Source organism: Solea solea, chromosome 11 (genome assembly GCF_958295425.1).
Source record: "Solea solea chromosome 11, fSolSol10.1, whole genome shotgun sequence".
Lineage (NCBI taxonomy): Eukaryota > Metazoa > Chordata > Actinopteri > Pleuronectiformes > Soleidae > Solea > Solea solea.
The window spans coordinates 20,166,858-20,190,267 of NC_081144.1; the positions used below are offsets into that span (position 1 = coordinate 20,166,858).

Here is a 23,410-nt window from a genome sequence, read left to right on the forward strand (position 1 = left end):
TAATTTCTGACAAAACGCAGTATCCCCTCCAATTAGCTAACGACAAGTGAACTCGTCAAAGTAAAACAAAGGAAGAAAACATTTATTAGATAAAGTTGAGCTACAACCTGCAGCAAGCCTCACTGTACAGGAACAGAGAAAACATATGATGGATCAAACCAGGCTTTTGAATCAGTACAGAGAGTGGAGGGTTTTGAACAATGACAAGAGCATTAAATATTCATTATTTTGAGCCAAGGAAGTGGACATAAGGGTTATTAAAACCCCAGTGAAAGTGGGCAGTATTCATTAAAGCAGCAGACTTCTGTCCACTTTGGGGTTTGACATTGCGGCCGGCCAATATCTTTTGTGTGGCAGCACAGTCCCTCTGGCAAACAGCAGGCAGAAGAAGTAGAGAAAGAATAACGTGTTTAAAGGAGGGATTGGACAAGTCAATTACTGCAACCTCGGGGGAGCCTGGCAGCCTGGCTACAGTACAGACACAGTAATAAGCAGTGATTTTCAGTCTCAGTCCCTCTACTGTAACTTAGCTGCAGTGCGCAAGTGTGTTTGTGTGATGGGCTGATTATGATTTATATACGAACAGTTGTGTTCATTACAAACCGTTCACATGCGCTTGCGCCTGGACATGATGTGTACATACGTTTTTTAACAGAAAAGCTTTAATAGGGTGTGTGTGTGTTCCTTGTGTGAGTGTATTACGTTCTATGTTTGCTTTCTTGTGCACGAGACAGTGTGAGTGGGTGTGGGGTTTTATGTATGTGGGCCACCGTTTGTGATTCATGCACTTCCTTTTCCACTGGGATGCTTGGATGCAGAATTAAAGTTATTTCTTTGTCAGCGCTATGCAAAAACCAACTGTGTGTGTGTATGTGTGCTCTTTATCAAGCCTAAGCAAACACAGAAAAGAGAGGTTAGTTATCCTCATTAAAAAAACAGAGACACAGAGGTTGATAATGAGGTAAACTTTAAGGAAAAATAAACTAGAACTTTGTGAGAGTGTGAGACAACATGCTGATTTCAAGTTATGATAATCTCCAAAAGAAACCACAGCCCCATGCTTTGGGTCCGCATCAATTAGAAGTTTGTTCATAAAGTGGGGCACAGCAAGGCAGCTGTGTAACAATAAGGGAGGAGGAACTTGCCAACAAGAATACAACATCATTCACTCTCTGCTGAACTCCTTCCAAAAGTTAAAATGCTGCAGAGGAACTGAATTAATCTGTTTTGTACCAATCAGCTTCTTAGTCTTGATCGTTACCTAGTCCCTTACAACTGCCAAGGCCAAAAAAACAAGCTGGTACAGCCATAAACCTTGGTGGTAATTAATCACCAACAAATGTTTATTTTACCAGTAATACCTCTGCCATCTCTAACTATGCATATTTTTCAAACCTGTCTCACTATTATTCTTCTGTTTTAATTGTTACTGGTCAATTAAGTCAAATAAAGTCGGTTGAAGTCTGAGAAATGACTGCGGTCCTAGTTAGAGAACGTTAAATGTTACTTAAAGGAGGACAAATATGTATATAATAGTTGTCTGTAGTGCCATTACAGCCTCGGTTTCCACCAAGTGGGACAGTGCAGCTCACGTCGCCACAGTGCAGTTTGGAATTGTACACCCTGATCTGACTGATCATAACAGTGCGACACAGTGAAGCTCACCAATTAAGAAGAAGAAGAAGAAGGCGGCGACACAGCATGTGGCTGTTTATCACAAGAAGACAAGCTTTGTTTGAGAGAAGGCTGCAGGCTGCACGGAAAAAACCACAGCCATTTTTCCTAACTGTCGCACACAAGTGATAATTCTATATCAACAAATCAATGGACTGCAGTGAGATCTAGCTCCACCCTGTAGGAGCTGTACCACTGTGCTTGGTACCCCAAAGGAAGAGTTCCAAAAACATGGACAGTACAACCACACTGTATGTCTCAAATTCCACCACTGTATATATAACTTGACAGTACTTTCTGCACTGGAAAAAAATCACCAATCAGATGAATGTGAAAGTCATTTGTAGATGACCTTCACTAAACCTTTCCAGGCAATATGGTACTATTCAACCATCATATAAAGCTGGAATAATTAATTGAACGTAACAGGTAAAAGCTCTCAATACAAACCATCAAAGTTTTTAGGACCACACATGGATGTTGCACATACACTTCCTCAACAAATGAAGGAATACAGTAATGAACAGTGTTGTCCGATGAGAGGAAAGACGGATGACTGAGACTGAAAGAAGAAAGGGCACTGATAAAGGGAAGATAAACAAGCTTTGACACAAAATGACTGCATGAACTGGAAGATACACAAGGAAAGGGAGAGAAAAGAGAGAGCATTCCATCCATCTTCTACTGCTTTATCCTCCACATGAGGGTCGCAGGGGGAGCTGTGCCAATCTCAGCTGACATAGGGTGATAGGCAGGGTCACACCCTGGACATATCACCAGTCTATCACAGGCGCACATATAGAGACAAACAACCATCCACTCTCACACTCACACCTACGGTCAATTTAGAGTTTCCAATTCCTAATCCCTAATACCCAAACCCCAAACCTTCCAAGTCTTTGGACTGTGGGAGGAAAGCGGAGAACCCGGAGAAAACCCACACGCACAAGACGAGAACATGCAAACTCCAGGCAGAAAGACCCTTGTTCCGACCGGCTTGCAAACCCGTGTCTTCTTGCAGCAAAGGCAAGAGTGCTAACCACAACACCAACCGTGTGACACTTATATAAACATATAACTAAATATCAAACTTAAGTGCAAAACCAAACCACGCACACACACACACACACTTATAAACACACTACAGTAAGCAACTGGTTTCTTAGGTTCAAGGAAAGTGCTCACTGCGATGCTTTTCATAGTACCGAGGTTGGCCTCAGTCGATTTTTGCTACACTTCATCAATCTCCAAAAGCTGTTATGAACAAGCTGGGAGCAAAGAAAAGAGGGTTTGGAAGAGAAAAAAAAGGAGGAGAAAGAGAGGCAAAAGTGACTACATTGTAAGAAAAAAATGGGAAAAAGAAGAGGAAAGAAAGGACGGACAGGATATGATGCATAAGAGCCAGATGGAAGATGTATAAAAAAAGAAGAGAAAAGGGATATATTAGAAGAAAGTGAGTAATTGGGTAGATATAAGCAAAGAGAGAACAACAACTTCTCTGTTGTGAAGGGAGGAGAAGAGAAATGGAAATGGGGTGTATAAAAGCTGGGAAAGGAAGTAAAAGAGAAACAAGAGAGAGGAAAGGAAGGTAGTCGACAATAAAAAATATATGGCAGGGCGGAAAAGCAGCTTTATGTAAGAGTAGAGAATTGGAAGGATACAAAGAGAGAAGAGAGACACAAGATGGGAGGAAAATAAGCAGCTTATTAAAGGGACTCTGGGCTAGACATGCAGGGAGAAGCAGCAGCAGCTTTTTCATTGCTATCCTCCTGAGAAATCTGTGGATAATATGTTGCAGAGGAAAAACATTTTGCTTACTGCTCCTTAAAAACAGGTTTAACTGGGGAAAAATCAAAAGGCACAGCGGAGATAAAACAACTATAGACGGCAGCTGATTCAGCTGAGGCGCTGGACAGAACTGGGTTGGCATCTACATCATCGTATTTCGCACAGATGACATTTACTTAAACCTTTAATTCACATACATACAAAAATAATCACCTGGGTCCATATTGTTAGTTGCAATTGGAAGAAAACTAGCTTATGCTCAAACTAGTGGGCAAAATAGTGGCATAGACCCCCAACTGCGGTAAATACATGAATACAGCAAAATTACTTTATATAAATGGTGAGCATCTGGCAGCCTGCAGGGCGAAACTGGTCCTCCAGCAATAATAATAATCTGGCAGATTAGTTTATTAATTTATAATGGTTGATGAGCAGTTAACAAGTCCTGTTTAACACTAAGAAACTGTATGTGATATTATCTCATTAATTAGTCTTTGGTGTGGCCCACCATCTAATGGCATAGAGGAAAGTTAGCCCATGTCCAAACTTCTCCCTGCTTTACACCAAAAACAACACTTTAAGAGAAAAATCAATACACTCCAAAATATTGCAAATTTACTTGAAAATGTCATAAAAATAAACATTGAATCCTCAGGCTTCAGTGATACACTGGGTTGAAACTTCAAAATTGCAAGATAAATGATGAAACCCCCCCAAAGCCCGCCATCACAAAAAAATCCAATAACGTGTTTAAGGAGAGGTCTGAAGAGAACCCAAGGACCTAAAACTAAGGGTATCATAACTAAACTGTGAGTAAACAAGTGTGTTTGTCACACACAAACCCACAAAAGTTTATTTTCAGTTTACTGTTAGTGTAACACATACAACACAATTCTTTTTATATACTTTAACTAGTACAGTATTCTCCTTATTCCAACATTGCCCTTGTTTAAGTCTGTGACATCTCCAGCCACGCTGTCAATCAAAGACTAGGTCAGGGCGAAGGCAGAGGGGACTCTTCTTGGTGAAAGACTGTGCAACCACTCATGTAGCGTGATGTCACAATGACTGCAAGACGTTGGGGTTTGTGAACTGCACAGTGATTCTGTGATTTGGAAAGAAGTAGTGTAACATAAACCTGGGGACCGAGAATTTTACCTGTGATGCTGTTGAGCTCAAAAATGTCAAAGAAGTAGGTCGTCAAACTGATAAGCTCAACGACATACCTCCCCCCTCCCTCCCTCTTGCTACTCCATACCCACTGCCAACATCTCAAGTGTCGACTTACCATGGGAATTGAACCATCAAGTCCAATTAGCTACACTGTCTTGTCTGCTCCCACTGAGAACATGAATCAATCCAAAGAAAATTGATTCCTCAGCAAAAACAAAAGTCTATATCCATGCTGACAGCATTGTATGAGTCAGGTTTAAACAAGAGGCAACATATGCTTGCTGGTTAAGTTTACCATGTTCACTAATCACCATTGGCCATAATCAAACAGTAAAAAGCAGCAAAGCTTACGCAAAACTTCATATTTAAGATGCATAGTTATAATTCAATGATAAATATTTGTTACACATTTAAGTTTCTATAGAACTGGACTGCATATTTATTTGTATTTGTATTAGCCGACCCCGACATTGTGCTGATAATATCGAGCATCCCTGGATTTTAGTGTATAATGTAGAGAATGATCTGAACTTGGCACACTCATAACAGATTTCTTATCACCATGTTATCAGAGTCATACTCGGATCATTCTGGAGGAAGAGAGGAAGAGAGGAAGAGAGAGCGGGGAAGACGGAGAGAGCGTGGGGAAAAAAAAGAGAAAGTGGGTAAAATGTCAAACTGTCTGGCCTTTCCTCGACAATACCGCCACGATGTCTGTCTGAGAAATTAATCTTCTGTCATCTGAAGATGAAAATCTATCTCACACTTATCTTTCTCCACACTCACACCTCTCTACCCCTCATCATTCTCTTTCACTCAAATTCCATTTCCTAATTTTTCCTTGCATTCCATATCCCTCCATTTCTAAGGACAGAGCTGTCTCTCTCTCTCTCTGTGTTGAGGCCACATAGCTTTTATGTGTGTCCCACCCACTGGTCTGTCTACCAGACAGCTCAATGCTCGCATCCAAACACGCAGGGAGCTCAATAAGCTAAATAGGGCCGTCCCACCCACGCACCCAAATTTTCCAGGCTGTAGACAATGCCAATAGGAGGTTATCAATCCTAGTGTATTGATTTAAAGCTCTTAAAAGGCTTAAGACTGAATGAGATGGGACTATTCTCCAGTTATGCAGAACCGCACATTGCATTATTGTCAGTGACGCAATCTGAGGTTACCTTTTCTTTGATGAAACAGATCTACACACCAATCCAGTGACAATTACACGAGAGGTGACAGCTGTAACAAATTGTGAAAAGCAAAGCAACTCTAAGGGAATTATTTCACAAAGGTGGAACTGAAAACAAAATGTAGCAGCTTTTTGGAAGTAACCGACTGATACTGAGCATGAATTACAATTGTCATACAACTATCAGATCAGGTTTAGAGTAGGATATATCCTATGAAACAGCACCAATGTTTCTGATAATGTCTTGATGTGATGCAATTACTTGATGGCATGTCATTTGTGGTCAATAAAGTAAAGCTAAAAATCCAACCATCCATACAGGCTGTTTAATATGAGGGCAGTCTGTAAAGAGACAGTGCAGGGAGCAGGATGAAGGGCACATAGGGAGAGATGGAAGAAAAAAGAGAGACCCTTACATGTTTCTCTCCTTCGATCCTCTTGTCAGCCTGCTGAACAGCTTCCAGGTACTTAAAATGCAACTCCATCAGTCGATCAACCTGGAGAGAAAATAACAGGGGCAAAAAGGGAGATGGAGAAAGAGGGGGGAGATAAAGTGACAGAGGCAGCATACAAGGAAAGTGAAAATGAGAAATATGAGAGGGGGAAAGCAAAAGCACAAAGCGGAGACAGACCAAGGAGATAAATACACTACACCCAGAACAATTTGACAATAGTGATTTAATAAAACACAAAATGTACATAATCCTAACATGGAATTATGTTTATGGATAAACATTTTAGCCTTGTTCCAATTATGACTTCTTTTACTTAAATCATTTATAGATTTTCTTTTATTGTTTTCTTCCAGACTGAGTGGAAAAGGTTTATGTAGTGGGAAAACAAAGTCAAGATAATAAACTATTTCTATAATCTTGTTTAGAGTCACATAAACCTTGCCCATAAAATGAACAAATAAGTGCAGAATGTGGTCATGTAAATCTGACTGGGATGTTTAGTAGTAAAGCCAACAGGCAGTTTTCTACATTAAAATTCACACTTCCTACTAAAATGGCCTGAAGCAACACATTCAGTATGAGACATGTTTTATATTTGAGGGCAGTTGTGGGAGTAGTAGGGGGAAAAAAATCATAGTTTGATTTTTAATTACCCTCTAAAGAGACGTTTATACAAGGTACTGGTTAGGACAGTAACTGAGTAACATTCATGTATCTTGTTGTAGCTCCTTTCTTTAGCTTTGGGTGACAATACACTTGTAAAGAAATCATTCACTTCATAAAGAACATAAGGACAGTCCAACAGCAACAACTTCTTACTTGCATTAAAGGGTTCTTTCAATGTTAATATTATTTTTTGCACTAAGGGGAAAAACATCATCTGCTGCATGGACATTTTCAGAAAACAATGTCATGTATGCAACAAATGGTCAGACCCTGATCAAGTAATATTGTTGATATTCATAGCAACCATCAAACTTCTACTCATGTTTAAGATATCAGACTATCACGATCATAACACTATGAACTGTTGACCACAGTACATGGTGGTCAGACACTCAAATACCTTTACACATTATGTATATCAATCAAAAATTGGAGGCTGTAAAAAAAACAAAAAAAAACAAAACAAAACACTGACCTTCTCACAGTCATTCTCTGTGAACTTAGTAAGGAGTCTGCTTCTCTGTTGAGACTTGAGGTTTCTCAGCATGGAGGCGATGATGGAGCAGACATGCTCTGCAGACAGCAAAGTGAGAGGTAAAGTTAAATTTAAATGCTTGTTTATTACCATGCAGCACCTCAACAGTCTCCCATTGCAACTACCATCCTCCACTGACAGACGCATGCAGTATGTAAGCCTCCTACATGAGAACACATTTATTAAGAAGTGTGCGTGTACTTATATTTGTTACCTCTTGTCAGGACCAGTACTCTGAGACCAAAAACTGGTCCTGATGAGGCCAAACCGGATTTCTTAGGAACTGGTTACATTTGAGGCTAAATTTCAAATTGTGGTTGGATTAAGTTTAGGGTTAGACGTTAACTGGTTATTGTTAAGGTCAGTGTAACCCAGGTTACTAGGCCCTTATTAGAAGTTAATTAGTCAGATCAATAAATTAATAAATTCACATTATTTTATTTGACAGATAAATAGTTTGATTTAAAATAATCTTACACAAAATGAATAAATAGGATTTATGATTTAAATTTAAAATATGTCAATAAATAGATTAAAAAGGAAAGATTTATATACATAATGTTTGTTTATATCTGCTAAAAGGAATATTTGTTCATCTCAAGTGTGTCGAATGTGCCTTTCTAAAAGTGTACAAGATACGGGTGACATGTGGAGTTCACGTAACGTGACGCAGCGCAACCAATCAGACGCTGTCTGGGTGTACGTGCACTTGTGTTGGATTCTCTCGCTCTCTCTCTCTGCCGAACTGTCGTCAGGGTGGCTACATGCTAGTCTTTTGCTGAAGTTGTTATTGTTTTATGTGAGAGAGTCAGATATTTAAGCGTCTGAGTTTCATCATCAGCGCAGAGAGCGAAGCTTTTTGCCGTCGGTTGATTAGCGGACTGTGTATTTTGTGACGAAAACGGAAGAGAAACGTAAGTTGTGTTATTAGCATTCGTGGCGCTAGCTCATGCCATTAGCCACGTTTATTTCGCTAAATTGTATTGTGAGCTTACACATTACTGAACTCCCGTGTCCCTGTCTCTTCAAAAGCAAAACTTGGACAGATGAGAGCCGTGTATTCTGCCTTGTGTCTGGAGTGTGTGTGTGTGATGTGATGCTTGAGCCTCTGGTGAGTCAACTTATTTGAATGATCTGATGAAGTAGAAATGTGCATCTGCTAATATTAATATGGATTAATGAGGCATTAATTTCATGTGTGTTGTGTTTAAAAAGATATAAAATGTTTTATATTACAGTGTTTTACTTATATTACCCACACTCTGTTGTTTTCTCTGAGAGTGAGCGGCGATAAAAGAAAATGTTCATGTTAATATAGAGAAATGTGTTCAGTTCATTTAGAGAAGTTGAAAATAATTATTAGTAAACAATGTTACAATGTACGTATATAAATAATGTTATTTGCATTTATTTACATTTAAAAGTAAATCTTATTTATATGACTATTACAGTAACCCTCTTTTGGCCTTTATAGGCCGGGTCTTTTTCCTTTACATGGATTTCTGGGTTGAGATCTGCATGAAAACTTCTTCTGCTGGGATTCCTTCCATTTTGTAAAGGTAGAAGGGAACCTCAGTAGTCGTGGCGAGCTACCCAAAACAGAGACTGTTGATTATTCTGTGGCCGGATTTGTTGTGAACTGTTGTTGACATCTCGTGTGTCGCTGACAATTTAAATTACTTTTGTCTATTTTTATTTTATTTTTTTTGTTCTTTAAATCAACACAATATAATACATTTAAAACGTATTTGTTGGTTGTGTGAATTCTTTATTCTGTCACTCAATGCATATTGCCAATACCCCTTTCTCCTATAGCGATCTAGACTTCTGGTTCCCTAGCCCATGAGGTAATTAGTGCACTGATAGAATAACCATATCTGTATCTCCCAGTCTTTATCATAAACAGTTATAGCTGAGGCGGGTTACAGAAAATTGGCGAGCTAGCCAGGAGAAAGTGGAGTATTATTGAGTGACAAGAGTAAAAGATTAAGCAACAATATATTGCAATGGATATAGTGAAAGATGAAAAGATAAATGTCCGTAACTCAGTTATCGTTAGTGGGTTAACTCAAACTGAAGTAGATGAGGAGCTTGAGAGGCACCTCAAATGCTATGGCTCTATTAACAGAGTGTTAGTTATTGATGACCCAACATCAGTGTATCATCTTTGCTCTATTGTGGAATTTGCAAGTAGCTCTGCAATGCACACATTCAGACCTATATTGCCAAAAGAGTATCAGAGCTCAGCTGATGCAAATGCTACCTTTAAGGTGCGCTCCTTAGATAGTGTTTACACTAGCACTGCTAGCAGCAGCGCCACTAAGGGGTATCTTGAGGAACTGCAAGCCATTGCTGATGAAAGTGGGAAAACATTTGAAAGTGTACTCCAAGAGGAACTGATGAAGATAAGTGCAGGGAAAGGTGTGAACCTCCCTGCTGATGCTGCACTAGTCGAAGACTCTCCATTAAACACTTCTGATGCGGCTGGTCGGGAGAGTGAGAACATTAAGACACCATCACAGGTCATGCAACAGCCCTCTCTTCTGCTTGGATCTGTCTCACCTGAGGTAATCAGAAACTTACCAGCTGTGTTCCCACCATCTCCTTCGCCCAGGCGTAGTCAGCGTGGCTTTAGAGGCGACGCCCAAGCAGCATCAACACCAGCTTTGCAAAGGTTTGAGGCCGCCACTCGGAGTCCACAAGTAATGTCTTCACCTACTGGTGTGAATGGTCAGTCGCAGCCTGCTGTGTTGACAGCCACTCCATCGCCTAGCATGGTTGCTAACTGGAACACCCAACACCCAGCGTCCCTGTCCATCCAAGCCAGTGGTAATGGTGACAGTGCTGCAGTGACACATTCAGTACTTACCACAAATGATGTTAATCCTCCTGCTATACAACGGGTTGTTGTTGAACATGTCATGCGAACTAATGAAGCTATGTCTCCCATGCACTCTTCTTTTCGCCTAAGACCATTCTCTGGGAAGTTTCCTCGTCCAAACAGTGAACTTGACTTTGATACCTGGAGGGCAAATGTTGACTTATTCTTGACAGATCCCTCCATGTCTGACCTGCACAGAACACGCAAGATCTTGGACAGCTTATTGCCTCCAGCTACTGATGCTATTAAGCATGTCAGCCCTCAGGCTTTGCCATCAGTGTATCTTCAGCTACTGGACGCAGTCTATGGCTCCGTAGAGGATGGAGATGAGCTGTTGGCCAAGTTTATGGGGACACTGCAGAACAATGAAGAGAAGCCTTCTGACTATCTGAACCGCTTGCAGGTTGCTCTGAGTGCTGTGGTCAGGCGAGGTGGTATCACAGAGAGTGAACGGAACCGCTACCTTCTGAAGCAGTTTTGTCGAGGCTGCTGGAATGACGGACTGATTGCTGATCTCCAACTGGAGCGGAAAACAAATGCACCGCCCTCGTTTGCTGAATTGGTGCTTCTGATCAGAACAGAGGAAGACAGACAGACAAGTAAACATAACCGTATGAAAAAACATCTTGGACTACACAAGTCAGGTCCTGCTGTCCCAAAGTTCAGAGCTGCAGCACAACAATTAGCTGCATACAGTTGTACTACACCTGAAAAAGAAGTGACTGATGCTGACGTCTTAAAGAAACAGCTTAACGAGATACAAGCCCAGGTTGCTGTCATGCAGACTGCAACTCCACGTAAAGCCAAAGTCAGCTGTCCTGACACAACTGAAATCGGCACATTGAAAAGACAGATTGCTGAGATTCAAGCACAGGTAGCTGATATGAGGAAAGCAACACAGGAAGCTAAAAACGACCACTTAGAAGCAACAGAGATTAAGGCATTGAAACATCAGCTTGCTTTTCTTCAAGCACAAGTGAGTCCACCCCAAGCTCAGAGTCATCAGACACCATCGCCTGCATTCTCAAGAGACTCCTCCATGACAGCTCAACACCGGTCGCCCAACAAGAGAGTGAGTGGACAGTCCAGTTCAGGGCCAACAACAAACAGTAGACCCCGTCCATGGTACTGTTTCCGCTGCGGTGGGGATGCTCACCTGGCAGTCAACTGTGACATCGAACCCAATCCCCCTCTCGTCGAGGAAAAGAGACAGCTGCTTAGAGAGAAACAACGGCAATGGGATCAGCAAAATGGCAGCACTGGCATCCAGCAGTTAAACTACTAGGAGCCCCTGTTGCAGGGCAGACAGGGACTAAGAGATCAACCAAACGCCCTAGAAAAACAGAGCAAGTGGCTAGCAAGTGTAGTAATGCTAACCCCACCTCCACCATACTGCCACCCAACCTGGTTGGAACAAAATGCACTGCTCAAGTCACTATTGAAGGCCACAAGGTTAACTGCCTACTAGATACGGGATCTCAGGTGACCACTATTCCACTGTCATTTTTCCAGACTCACCTGTTCCACCACTCTTTGAAATCCCTGGACGATCTTTTGGATGTAGAGCTGCAAATAGAGGGAGCCAATGGGGAGGCTGTGCCTTACCTGGGGTACGTAGAACTCAACCTGTTGTTTCCAGAGGAGTTTTTAGGAGAAGAGACTGAAGTCCCTACGTTAGTGCTGGTTGTCCCTGATGTGAACAGTGTGCCTCAAGTCCTCATCGGGACCAATTCATTAGACGTCCTCTATTCTAGTTATGTAGAAAGGCATGATTGTCGCCCTCAGTCATTCTTTTCTGGCTACAGAGTCGTTTTGAAAATCCTTGAAGTACGGAAAAAGCAGGCAAGTATTGGAGCTCTTGGGCTGATCAAGGTGCGAAGCAACACCCCCAAAGTGGTGCCAGCGGGCAGCACAGTCGTTGTGGAAGGGCGGGTCCACATGAGTGCTGCTCACCAGGATAAGTGGGCAGTTGTAGAGGCCGCTTCTGTGTCGTCCCTTCCTGGCGGACTGCTGGTTGCTAGCTCCCTGGGCACCTTACCGGTCAACCGCCCTTGCTCAATGTCCATCCTGCTGAGGAATGAGACTCAACATGATGTCACCATCCCTCCGAGGACAGTGTTGGCTGAGATTCACGCAGTTCAACAGGTGATGGGAAAGGAGCCCCCCGCCGATTTGACTGCTCCTGAAACCAAAGGGATGGAGTTTGATTTTGGGGATTCCCCTTTACCACCAGAGTGGAAAGAGCGAATCACAAGGCTGCTCAATAACATGCCCGAGGTCTTTTCTCAGCATGACATGGATTTCGGTCATACCAACAAAGTAAAACATCACATCAAGATGGGTGACAATACTCCCTTTAAGCACCGACCCAGACCCATCCATCCACAAGATGTGGATGCAGTTAAGAAACATCTGCAAGAGCTGCTAGATTCTGGTGTCATACGTGAGTCCGAGTCCCCTTTTTCATCTCCCATCGTCGTCGTGCGGAAAAAGAATGGTTCTGTGAGGTTGTGCATTGACTTCAGGAAACTAAACTCTCAAACCATAAGAGATGCTTACGCCCTACCAAACTTAGAGGAAGTGTTCTCCCTCTTGACAGGCTCTAAATGGTTCTCAGTCCTCGATTTAAAATCGGGCTATTACCAAGTCGAAATGGAAGAGGCTGATAAAGAAAAGACTGCGTTTGTGTGCCCCCTGGGCTTCTGGGAATTTAATCGAATGCCACAGGGGGTTACCAACGCACCAAGTACGTTTCAGCGACTAATGGAGAGATGTGTAGGAGATCTTAACCGCAAGGAGGCGTTGGTCTTTATCGATGATCTCATAATCTTCTCTGACACTTTGGAGCAACATGAGTCGAGACTACTACAGGTCTTTAACCGACTTAAAGAGTATGGTTTGAAATTGTCATCAGAAAAATGTAAGTTTTTCCAAACCTCTGTTAAGTATCTTGGCCATATTGTCTCCCAACACGGGGTTGAGACGGATCCACAGAAGATTGAAGCCTTAAAGACCTGGCCAGTACCTGAGAACCTCAAACAGCTGCGCTCTTTCCTGGGGTTTTCTGGGTATTATAGACGGTTTGTGAGGAACTATTCAAAGATCACCAAACCTCTAAATGACCTCACAGCAGGATACCCACCTCTCAGGAAAAACAGTCAAGGAAGAGGAAAAACACACCTGTACTTCTATCCGAAGGAATCCTTTGGGAAGAGGTGGACTTCAGAGTGTCAAGGAGCATTCGAGGAAATCATTGACAAGCTCACTACTGCACCTGTCTTAGGATTTGCGGATCCTAAACTTGCATACGTCCTCCATACTGACGCCAGCACAACAGGGCTTGGTGCAGCTCTGTATCAAGAACAAGACGGACAGATGAGGGCTATCGCTTTCGCAAGCAGAGGACTGACGAAGAGTGAGGCGAAATACCCTGCTCATAAGTTAGAGTTCCTCGCTTTAAAGTGGGCTGTCACTGCTAAGTTTAGTGATTATTTGTATGGTACCAATTTCACTGTTGTCACTGACAGTAATCCTTTAACTTACATCTTGACCTCCGCCAAGTTGGATGCAACGAGTTACAGGTGGCTGTCCGCTCTATCAACGTACAATTTCAAGCTCCAGTATAGAGCAGGAATGCAGAATCAAGATGCAGACGGACTCTCTCGTCGACCACATGGAGAGATCCAAGAAGATGCTGTGTCGAGGAAAGAGCGTGAAAGGATTGAACAGTTCACTCTACATTGTCTGAAGGAACAAGAGACTCCAGATGTTGTTCTTCCAGATGCGGTGAAGGCTATATGTGAGAGACATGATGTTGAGTGGTCTCATAAAAACTCCACATGTCCATCATTCACACTTGTCGAGTCTCTTGCCATCCATTCTGATGTTCTGCCCAGTGGTTTCCAGCGGGAAGATGATCATGGACTCCCGGTGGTTGGTCATTGGACTGAAGAGGAGATAAGGACGAAACAGCGAGCTGATCCTGATCTCAGAGTGGTCATCGAGCTCAAGGAGTCTGGAGACATGCCCTCATCCACCCTGAGACAAGAGCTTCCGGAACTTGTTTTGTGGCTCCGAGAATGGAAGCGTCTAGAGCTGAGAGATGGAGTGCTATACAGGGTACGGCAAGAACATGGACAAGTCACACACCAGCTTGTTCTACCAGCTGAACTTAGAGCCACAGCACTGAGAGGCCTACATGATGATCTAGGTCATCTAGGCATAGAGCGGACCCTTGACCTTGTGAGGTCACGATTCTATTGGCCTAGAATGTCAGCATATGTAGAGCAGAAGATTAAGATGTGTGAACGTTGTGTGCGCCGGAAGACTCCAAACGAGAGAGCAGCTCCCTTGTGTAACATTAAGGCCAGCAGGCCCTTGGAGCTGGTCTGCATGGACTTCCTATCGGTGGAGCCTGATCGGAGCAACACAAAAGACATACTGGTACTGACAGACCATTTCACTAAGTACGCAGTCGCAATTCCAACTCGAAACCAAAAGGCGCAGACTGTGGCTAAGTGTTTATGGGAAAACTTTCTGGTGCACTATGGATTTCCGGAAAAGCTTCTGAGTGACCAGGGTCCAGATTTTGAGTCTCGCACCATAAAAGAACTGTGCTCCATCGCTGGCATTCAGAAGGTCAGGACTACCCCTTACCACCCCAGGGGAAATCCGGTGGAGAGATTTAATAGGACCCTCCTCCAGATGTTGGGCACTCTGGAAAATAAGGACAAGTCTCATTGGAGGGAGTTTGTCAAGCCTCTAGTGCACGCCTATAACTGCACAAGGAATGACGTGACCGGATTCAGTCCCTACGAACTAATGTTCGGCAGACAACCCCGACTTCCAGTTGATTTGGCGTTTGGTCTATCTTCCAGCCGTGAACCCAAGTCACATTCCCAGTATGTGCATGACTTAAAGGGCCGCCTAGAGGAAAGCTACCGAGTCGCCACAGAGAACGCCTCAAAGACAGCTGAGCGTAACAAACGGCGGTTTGACAGGAGAGTTGTTGAGTCCATTCTTGAACCGGGAGATCGTGCCCTTTTGAGGAATGTTCGGATAAGAGGGAAACACAAGTTGGCCGATAAATGGGAATCAGACGTTCACGTAGTGGTGAAACGTGCGGGTGACTTGCCTGTGTACACTGTCAAACCAGAAGGGAAAGATGGACCACTTCGCACTTTACACCGTGATCTCCTGCTGCCGTGCGGATTCTTACCTGTGGCTGAGTCTGACCAACCTCCGAAGCAGACTATCAGAAAACCTAGAACAAGGAGACGGTCAAGAATGGGAGTTACAGCTGAGTCTGAGGTGGCAGATGATAACTCAGAGTCAGAAGATAGTGACTACTATTGTTACTTACCTGGAGAGACATTGAACGCTGACTTTATGGAAACACGGTTTTTGACCCGGCCAGAGACAGTACCTGTTAGGAAGAGACATCTTGGAGAAACAAAACAACCCGCCCTGTCTTCAGTTGGTTGTCTCCCTGTTCCAGTCGACTTGGAAGGAAAAACAGAGACATCAATCATTGAGAACCAGGACAGAGAAAAGGGACATGCACATGTAAAAGAGACAGTACAGCGGAATCCTGTGGAGATAATACCATCTAAATCAGAGAAACCTCCAGCTTTTGGAGAGGACACATCAAATGAGCCAGGTACCGACAGATCGAACTGTTCTGGATGGAAAGGAACCTCAGCAGTTGCTGATCTGGAGGCTGAGGTCACATCAAGTCACAGGGAAACTGATCCCCCCACAATGAGAAGAACTCTGTTTGGAAGCTCTCAGGATGAGCCCTCTGACATTTCTAGACAAGAGAGAGAGACTTTACCAGTTCAGCTGAGCATGTTGGAGTCTCCCTCAGAATCAAATATTATGGGTGAAAGCCTTCCTGTTTTCTCAGACCTGTCATTCAGTGACGGCAGCAAGGATGAAGAATGCTCTGTCGACGAACCTTGTAAGGATGTGCTAGTGGATAGGATCAATGAGGGAACAGCGGCTGGGACATCTGGAAGAAGAACCCCTCCAGTCATCATGGGAGAGAGTGATAGTGGCAATGTTCCCAGGCGTTCCCAGAGGCATAGAGCACAACCTGAACGACTACAGTATGGTCAGCTGGGACATCCCTTGCTGTCTATAGTCCAGTCACTTTTCCAAGGCCTCAACCTTGCTCTTGCTGACGCACTCCAGAACCCTGGCTATGCAGATACCTCTCAAGTAACCCCAGGGCAAAAATCATAGTCATGAGGGTGTAATGGGACATACACACCTTTAGAAGGGGAGGGTGTAACCCAGGTTACTAGGCCCTTATTAGAAGTTAATTAGTCAGATCAATAAATTAATAAATTCACATTATTTTATTTGACAGATAAATAGTTTGATTTAAAATAATCTTACACAAAATGAATAAATAGGATTTATGATTTAAATTTAAAATATGTCAATAAATAGATTAAAAAGGAAAGATTTATATACATAATGTTTGTTTATATCTGCTAAAAGGAATATTTGTTCATCTCAAGTGTGTCGAATGTGCCTTTCTAAAAGTGTACACGATACGGGTGACATGTGGAGTTCACGTAACGTGACGCAGCGCAACCAATCAGACGCTGTCTGGGTGTACGTGCACTTGTGTTGGATTCTCTCGCTCTCTCTCTCTGCCGAACTGTCGTCAGGGTGGCTACATGCTAGTCTTTTGCTGAAGTTGTTATTGTTTTATGTGAGAGAGTCAGATATTTAAGCGTCTGAGTTTCATCATCAGCGCAGAGAGCGAAGCTTTTTGCCGTCGGTTGATTAGCGGACTGTGTATTTTGTGACGAAAACGGAAGAGAAACGTAAGTTGTGTTATTAGCATTCGTGGCGCTAGCTCATGCCATTAGCCACGTTTATTTCGCTAAATTGTATTGTGAGCTTACACATTACTGAACTCCCGTGTCCCTGTCTCTTCAAAAGCAAAACTTGGACAGATGAGAGCCGTGTATTCTGCCTTGTGTCTGGAGTGTGTGTGTGTGATGTGATGCTTGAGCCTCTGGTGAGTCAACTTATTTGAATGATCTGATGAAGTAGAAATGTGAATCTGCTAATATTAATATGGATTAATGAGGCATTAATTTCATGTGTGTTGTGTTTAAAAAGATATAAAATGTTTTATATTACAGTGTTTTACTTATATTACCCCCACTCTGTTGTTTTCTCTGAGAGTGAGCGGCGATAAAAGAAAATGTTCATGTTAATATAGAGAAATGTGTTCAGTTCATTTAGAGAAGTTGAAAATAATTATTAGTAAACAATGTTACAATGTACGTATATAAATAATGTTATTTGCATTTATTTACATTTAAAAGTAAATCTTATTTATATGACTATTACAGTAACCCTCTTTTGGCCTTTATAGGCCGGGTCTTTTTCCTTTACATGGATTTCTGGGTTGAGATCTGCATGAAAACTTCTTCTGCTGGGATTCCTTCCATTTTGTAAAGGTAGAAGGGAACCTCAGTAGTCGTGGCGAGCTACCCAAAACAGAGACTGTTGATTATTCTGTGGCCGGATTTGTTGTGAACTGTTGTTGACATCTCGTGTGTCGCTGACAATTTAAATTACTTTTGTCTATTTTTATTTTATTTTTTTTGTTCTTTAAATCAACACAATATAATACATTTAAAACGTATTTGTTGGTTGTGTGAATTCTTTATTCTGTCACTCAATGCATATTGCCAATACCCCTTTCTCCTATAGCGATCTAGACTTCTGGTTCCCTAGCCCATGAGGTAATTAGTGCACTGATAGAATAACCATATCTGTATCTCCCAGTCTTTATCATAAACAGTTATAGCTGAGGCGGGTTACATCAGGGATAACATTTTGTGTCAGTCATCCAAATGAATCAGTCAATACAGTCTCCTAAGAAGAATAGCTGTGCGAATGTGTGTGTGTGTGCGCGCGCGCTTTAACTAACACATGAGCTACTTTTAGGCTCCTCAGTTAAAACAGTTTCACACTCCTCCATCCACCACACCCCTCAGAAAGAACAAATCCATTAACTCTTGATTATTTGCAATTACAGCACGCAGCCAGCTAAGCATGGCTACTTACAGAGTGTGCACAGAACATTAAGGGAGGAGAAAATATTAATGAAATTTAGGAATCAATTTTCATCTTAGGGCATGCTGAACCATGGTAATGGTTGTGGCTGTGGCAGAATTACATTTCTCAGGGTCATAGAAATATGTCTGTGGCAACTCTGGGGCCACTGTGCAAGTGAGGGGGTCTAAAACATGTTAACAGAAATAATTAGCGACAAGAACTAGTTAGCCTCATTGAGTGCTAGTGTAAAACATTCATGTTATGCTGCATGAATCTGATTCAAATATCTCTGTAATGCACCAGGAGACAAATATATGGTCAAATATGTCTCTATGATATTGAATTATGAATAAATTGTACATAGCGAAATGAAAAAACCTGAGTAAAGAAAAAAAAAATGTAATTGGACTTGATCAACAAGAGGTCAATATTCTCTTGCAACAAGGCTTTGCAGTTGCTAAGCGACGAGAGTACAGGAATCAATCCCATTTCTGCTTTTTAAAAGGGGTCGTGTTTGCCGTCAGCATCCTTTGTGCATTCCCCAATGACCCAGAGCTTCTTTACCTATAAGACCAGAACAACGGGAAAACTAAAAGCTTTGACAGCCATGCTGTTGTCAAGCCTTTAAGAATATACAGCACAGTACAGTTATCTATCGACATTACCAAAATTATTACCAGTATTAATCATTGTTAAAGCTGAGAGCCTTGAGCCTGAATCTGTTCAGTAAAATGAGGTTTTACATCTTACAGCATTTCTGTGAAATTTCACAGTACCACGGATTGTCAGGATTAGAGGAAACGTGGGCTGTTCATCAGGTTTAGACTTATTTTCACATAGACAACCACATTTTCTGTATACAATGACAGGGAGGCTAACTGCCATTTCCAAAAGGACACTACTTTATCAACTTGATCCGAGTGGTAATTGATGTCATCACCTTCACGCCCTGCCGAGGAGGCTATTGATCGCTGGCTGTGGAATGTTCTCTCTGCAGAGTTTAAAACTAAACAGCAGCCGCTCGGTGGAGATTTGTGACCGGGTGGAGGCAGGACAACATTGTGGATACAAGGCTGAGTAAAACAGCTTCCTCATTTGTCCTTGGAAAGATGTTCAATCAATAGTTCATTTGCATGCTTTGCTTTAGACTTCAATATCAAGTTTAAAAACAAGGTATGAAAAATACGTCAAGAACCGCGACAAATCAGCGTGACTGTTGGACAATACCAATTATATTGATCAATGCAGGCTTCCCTGGAGGCCACCGCATTAACAATTTAAATGGTGTAAAGCCTGAGGTGACGATACCATTCCTACAACTTTGAAAGTCATGAGTGAACTGGGATATCTTTCAAAGTTTGAGGATTGCAGCGCAGTTTATAATGCATGACTTGCTGAGTCATGGTGAGTTTACATTATTCACACACCACACAACAGTTTAACCAGAACAAATAAACTAGTCGAGACCACCAGGAACAGGCTCTAAACTTGAATGAATGGCACTGAGGAGAGCTTACAAGTAAATTAATTAGTGTTTTAAATATTCTGCTCCATTTTTTGGCTGTCATCTGTCTAATTTGGCTAATGTTCCCATATCTTCAGACACTGTGGAGACATGTTCACTTTAAGCCAAACATTGTATTGCAACAGCTTGGAAGAACACTGAGGCGCCGAGCGCTGAACACTGGTTCAAAAACCTAAATGAGTCACCATGGAATAACCAACCTTTGTGACAAAAGGGAAAGTATAGACTTTTTTCAAGACTTGGGGAGAATGTGTTAAATACCTGGAAAACCAAAGTGTCACTCTAATATGTAATATGATATGTAATTATATTATAAGTAGTAGTGGACTCCTGAAATTAGTTTGTTTATATAAATATATATATATATATATATATGAATAAAGTTACCCTAACCCTAATGATATGCAAGCGCTTTCATCAACACTATAACGAACGAGTTTACAGAGATCAAACCCCACCAGAGGGAAGATGATTAGATGTGTCTTAACACAGAGATCTAACAGCAAATCTCTCCTTCTGAAATACATGAATAATAGGATTACGCCGCACAACTCTGACAACACAGATTACTATCAAACTTGTATCGTGCAAAATTGTATTAATCTCAATCTGTTGCAAAGACACTCAGTGCTGGGAGGGGAGATGATTAAACAAGCTCCATTTGATCCTTTGCTTCTGAGTGAAATATGTGATGAAAGTTTCATCATTAAATCCAGATAACCAAGTTTCTCAATTAAATGCATCTATCTCGTCTCATATATTCTGCTACGTAGTCACGCACTCTTTCTCCATTTGTTAATAACAGGGGAGAGATACTGCTGATAAATTCCATATTTTATCTTTGACAATACAAAGCTATAACTTGGGCACCATGGCCCTGACTGCGTCTGGCTAAATGTGCATGCACATTTTTAAAGTGTTCAGAATACCACAGCTCATGACATTTCAGATAGACTTCCACCAACTCGCCGTTCATGCCAGGTGGTCCTCTAATGATATCCAGAAATCGTGCCTCATCATACATGTAGGAGTACATTAAAACATTAAATACCCAAGTCATGAAAATGTCAGCAGACTATAGAGGGCTCTTTCTCATCACGATGAACAACCTCCCCCTCTGCATCAGTATGCAGGACTCTGTTGAGGCATTTAAATGACAATTTAAAACTTGTCTTTATGCCTCGACTTTCAGTTAAGTTTACTTTTGTCCAAGCCTGGTACCTTTAACCATTATCCTACCAGCAGATTGGTCCCGGTCTCAGGGATTCATTAGACCAAGTCAAGGTTGTCCTGTTGATGAGATAAGTATACCCTCACTGAAAACCACAATATATCCATTATCTTCAGTCTCCTTATACCCTTGTGGATATGAGCATACAGGTTGTGTGCGCCTCTTTTTCACTCTCTATCCCTCCATTTTCCCCTTGTGTGTCCTGTCTTTTAACTCAGACAAAGATTGCTGGACCATCGGCTGTGCTGGGACCTCCTGGGACTCACCATGTCCTGGCTGTTGGTGCTTTGTTCCAGATGTTTTAGATCTAGATCCCTGCCCTCCCAGACTTCTAGCCTCATTGTTGTTTCTCTCTCTCTCATGTCCTTATGTCCTTGTTTTTATTTTCTTGCTTTATGTATGAATGATGTACTTGGCTTTGTCCTCTTTCCAGATCTTTAAGGTGGAAAAGAGGTCATAAAAGCTGCTTGTTATCTTCCAAATTATATATTACTTTTTTTTACGATTCCTAATGTTCTCTTCTTGATTGTCCAAGTTGTAAATGTATTTTTTTTTAAAGACTTTTCTATTGGTATTTGTTAAAGGCATACACAAACATACAGCAGAGATGTTGACAGTAATAACAAAATGTAAAGTAAAAAGAAGAGAACAACAAAAAAATGGTTACGCAAACATTCAAACGAGATGAGGTGAGGGAGTTAGGAGCTTATCTTTGATATAGTCTATGAGTGGCTGCCAAGGATGTGTAAATGTGGCCAAGGAGCCATGCATCGTAAGTCTCAGTTTCACAAGGATTGAGATGGTGCAACACATCCTAAATCCGTCTAGCTCGAGGGTGGGGAGACTTCCACTGGAGGAGAATCAACCTCCTAGCCAACAGAGTGACAAATTTAGTTTGAATCTCTTCTCATTGTTAACCCCTGCTACCCTAAAGATAGCAATTAAAGGATCTGGCTTCATTGTCAATTGGACATCTGCTAGAGTTTTTGAAGATGGAACAAGTGGAAAGTTAGGACAATGCCAGAATGAGTGTGCTAGGGAGGCAAGCAAACGCTTACAGCGGTAACAGGTAGGGTCTACATCTGGAAATATTTGAGTGTTTGACTTTTGAGAAGTGAAGGCAATGTAACACCTTAAATTGAATTTGACCAAGCCGGGCACATATTGAGGCAGAGTGCACTCCCTCTGGGGCTGCTCCCTACTGTTCCGGTGAAATAACCCCTCTAGGTCTGTCTCCCACACAGATCTCAGAGTCTCCAGGGATAGGTTCTCTGAGATCTATGTACTGTAAATGTAATTTTTGATGGCAAGCAATGCAAATATTATTTGACTTGAACTGCAACTTTCATTGGAATTCATTGGAAACAAATAATGGTCACAATGATGACTTTTCTCAGCACTAGAAGATGTGTGGCATTCAAAACATATCAACTACAAAGCCTTCACTTCCCTCCCTCAGACTCTGTCTTGTGCACTCTGTACAAAACAAACACCCACGTACTCACAAGCACACAGAAAAACGCTTACCGAGTTGAGCTTTCCATGTAAATGAGATGTTTACTTCTGTTCCCTCTCACGCTCGCTCACATCATTAGCCACCTAAATGTAACAACTGGCTACCACCAATTTCCGCCATACAATCTAATTTCACTGGTAATGACAGAGTACATACACCAATAAACTGAGGCCTACAAATAAGGTGAATTATGGCAGCATTGTGTCAAAAATATTCACGAGTGAAGCGCCCTGGTAGACAACCTGGTAGAGTGTGTATTGTTAATAACAAGGTTCAAACCAGACCTTCCCCACCTCTTCCTGTCATTAGCTACAATGAACACATTTAAGCAGAAATGCAGAGGGAAAAATAATAGCAAAGAAAGCAGAGAAATTTCTTTTTTTCTGGTTTATTGTCTGTTGTTTCAGCCGCCCCTCCCACTTCCAATGTCTATTATTTGTGTCATTCTGTATGCTAATACAGCCTGGCAATCCCTGGTCATTTAGACTGTTTCAATTTCTGAGAGGATTTTACGGGGATCAATCTCTGCACTGAGTTTTATGACAGAGAGAGCCATAGAATGAATGTGTGAGAGATAGAGCACTCAGGATTGGAGGACAGAGAAGTCCCTTCTTCCTAATTACTTTGTTTGAGGGAGCTGATAGTTAATTAATCTACTCTGTTATTCTGTTATTCTGGAGAACCACTTGATT

General features: G+C 41.9%; 1 protein-coding gene and 2 long non-coding RNA genes across 3 annotated transcripts in view; 2 read left to right on the forward strand and 1 right to left on the reverse strand.

Moving 5' to 3' along the window:
• The window catches only part of ctnnbl1 (catenin, beta like 1), a 53,776-nt gene that overhangs the window by 12,327 nt on the left and 18,039 nt on the right, over nucleotides 1-23,410 (reverse strand). The window contains exons 12-13 of the mRNA XM_058643540.1: nucleotides 7,421-7,518; nucleotides 6,241-6,321 (exon numbers count right to left, since the gene is read on the reverse strand). Coding sequence (XP_058499523.1) covers nucleotides 6,241-6,321; nucleotides 7,421-7,518 — 179 coding nt within the window. The remainder of the gene's footprint in view (nucleotides 1-6,240; nucleotides 6,322-7,420; nucleotides 7,519-23,410) is intronic.
• On the forward strand, nucleotides 8,229-9,227 carry LOC131468867 (uncharacterized). Its single transcript, XR_009241746.1, has 2 exons — nucleotides 8,229-8,394; nucleotides 8,513-9,227. It is a non-coding gene; the product is annotated as an uncharacterized LOC131468867 (long non-coding RNA).
• Nucleotides 16,998-18,030, forward strand: LOC131468868 (uncharacterized). The gene is made up of 2 exons (XR_009241747.1): nucleotides 16,998-17,197; nucleotides 17,316-18,030. It is a non-coding gene; the product is annotated as an uncharacterized LOC131468868 (long non-coding RNA).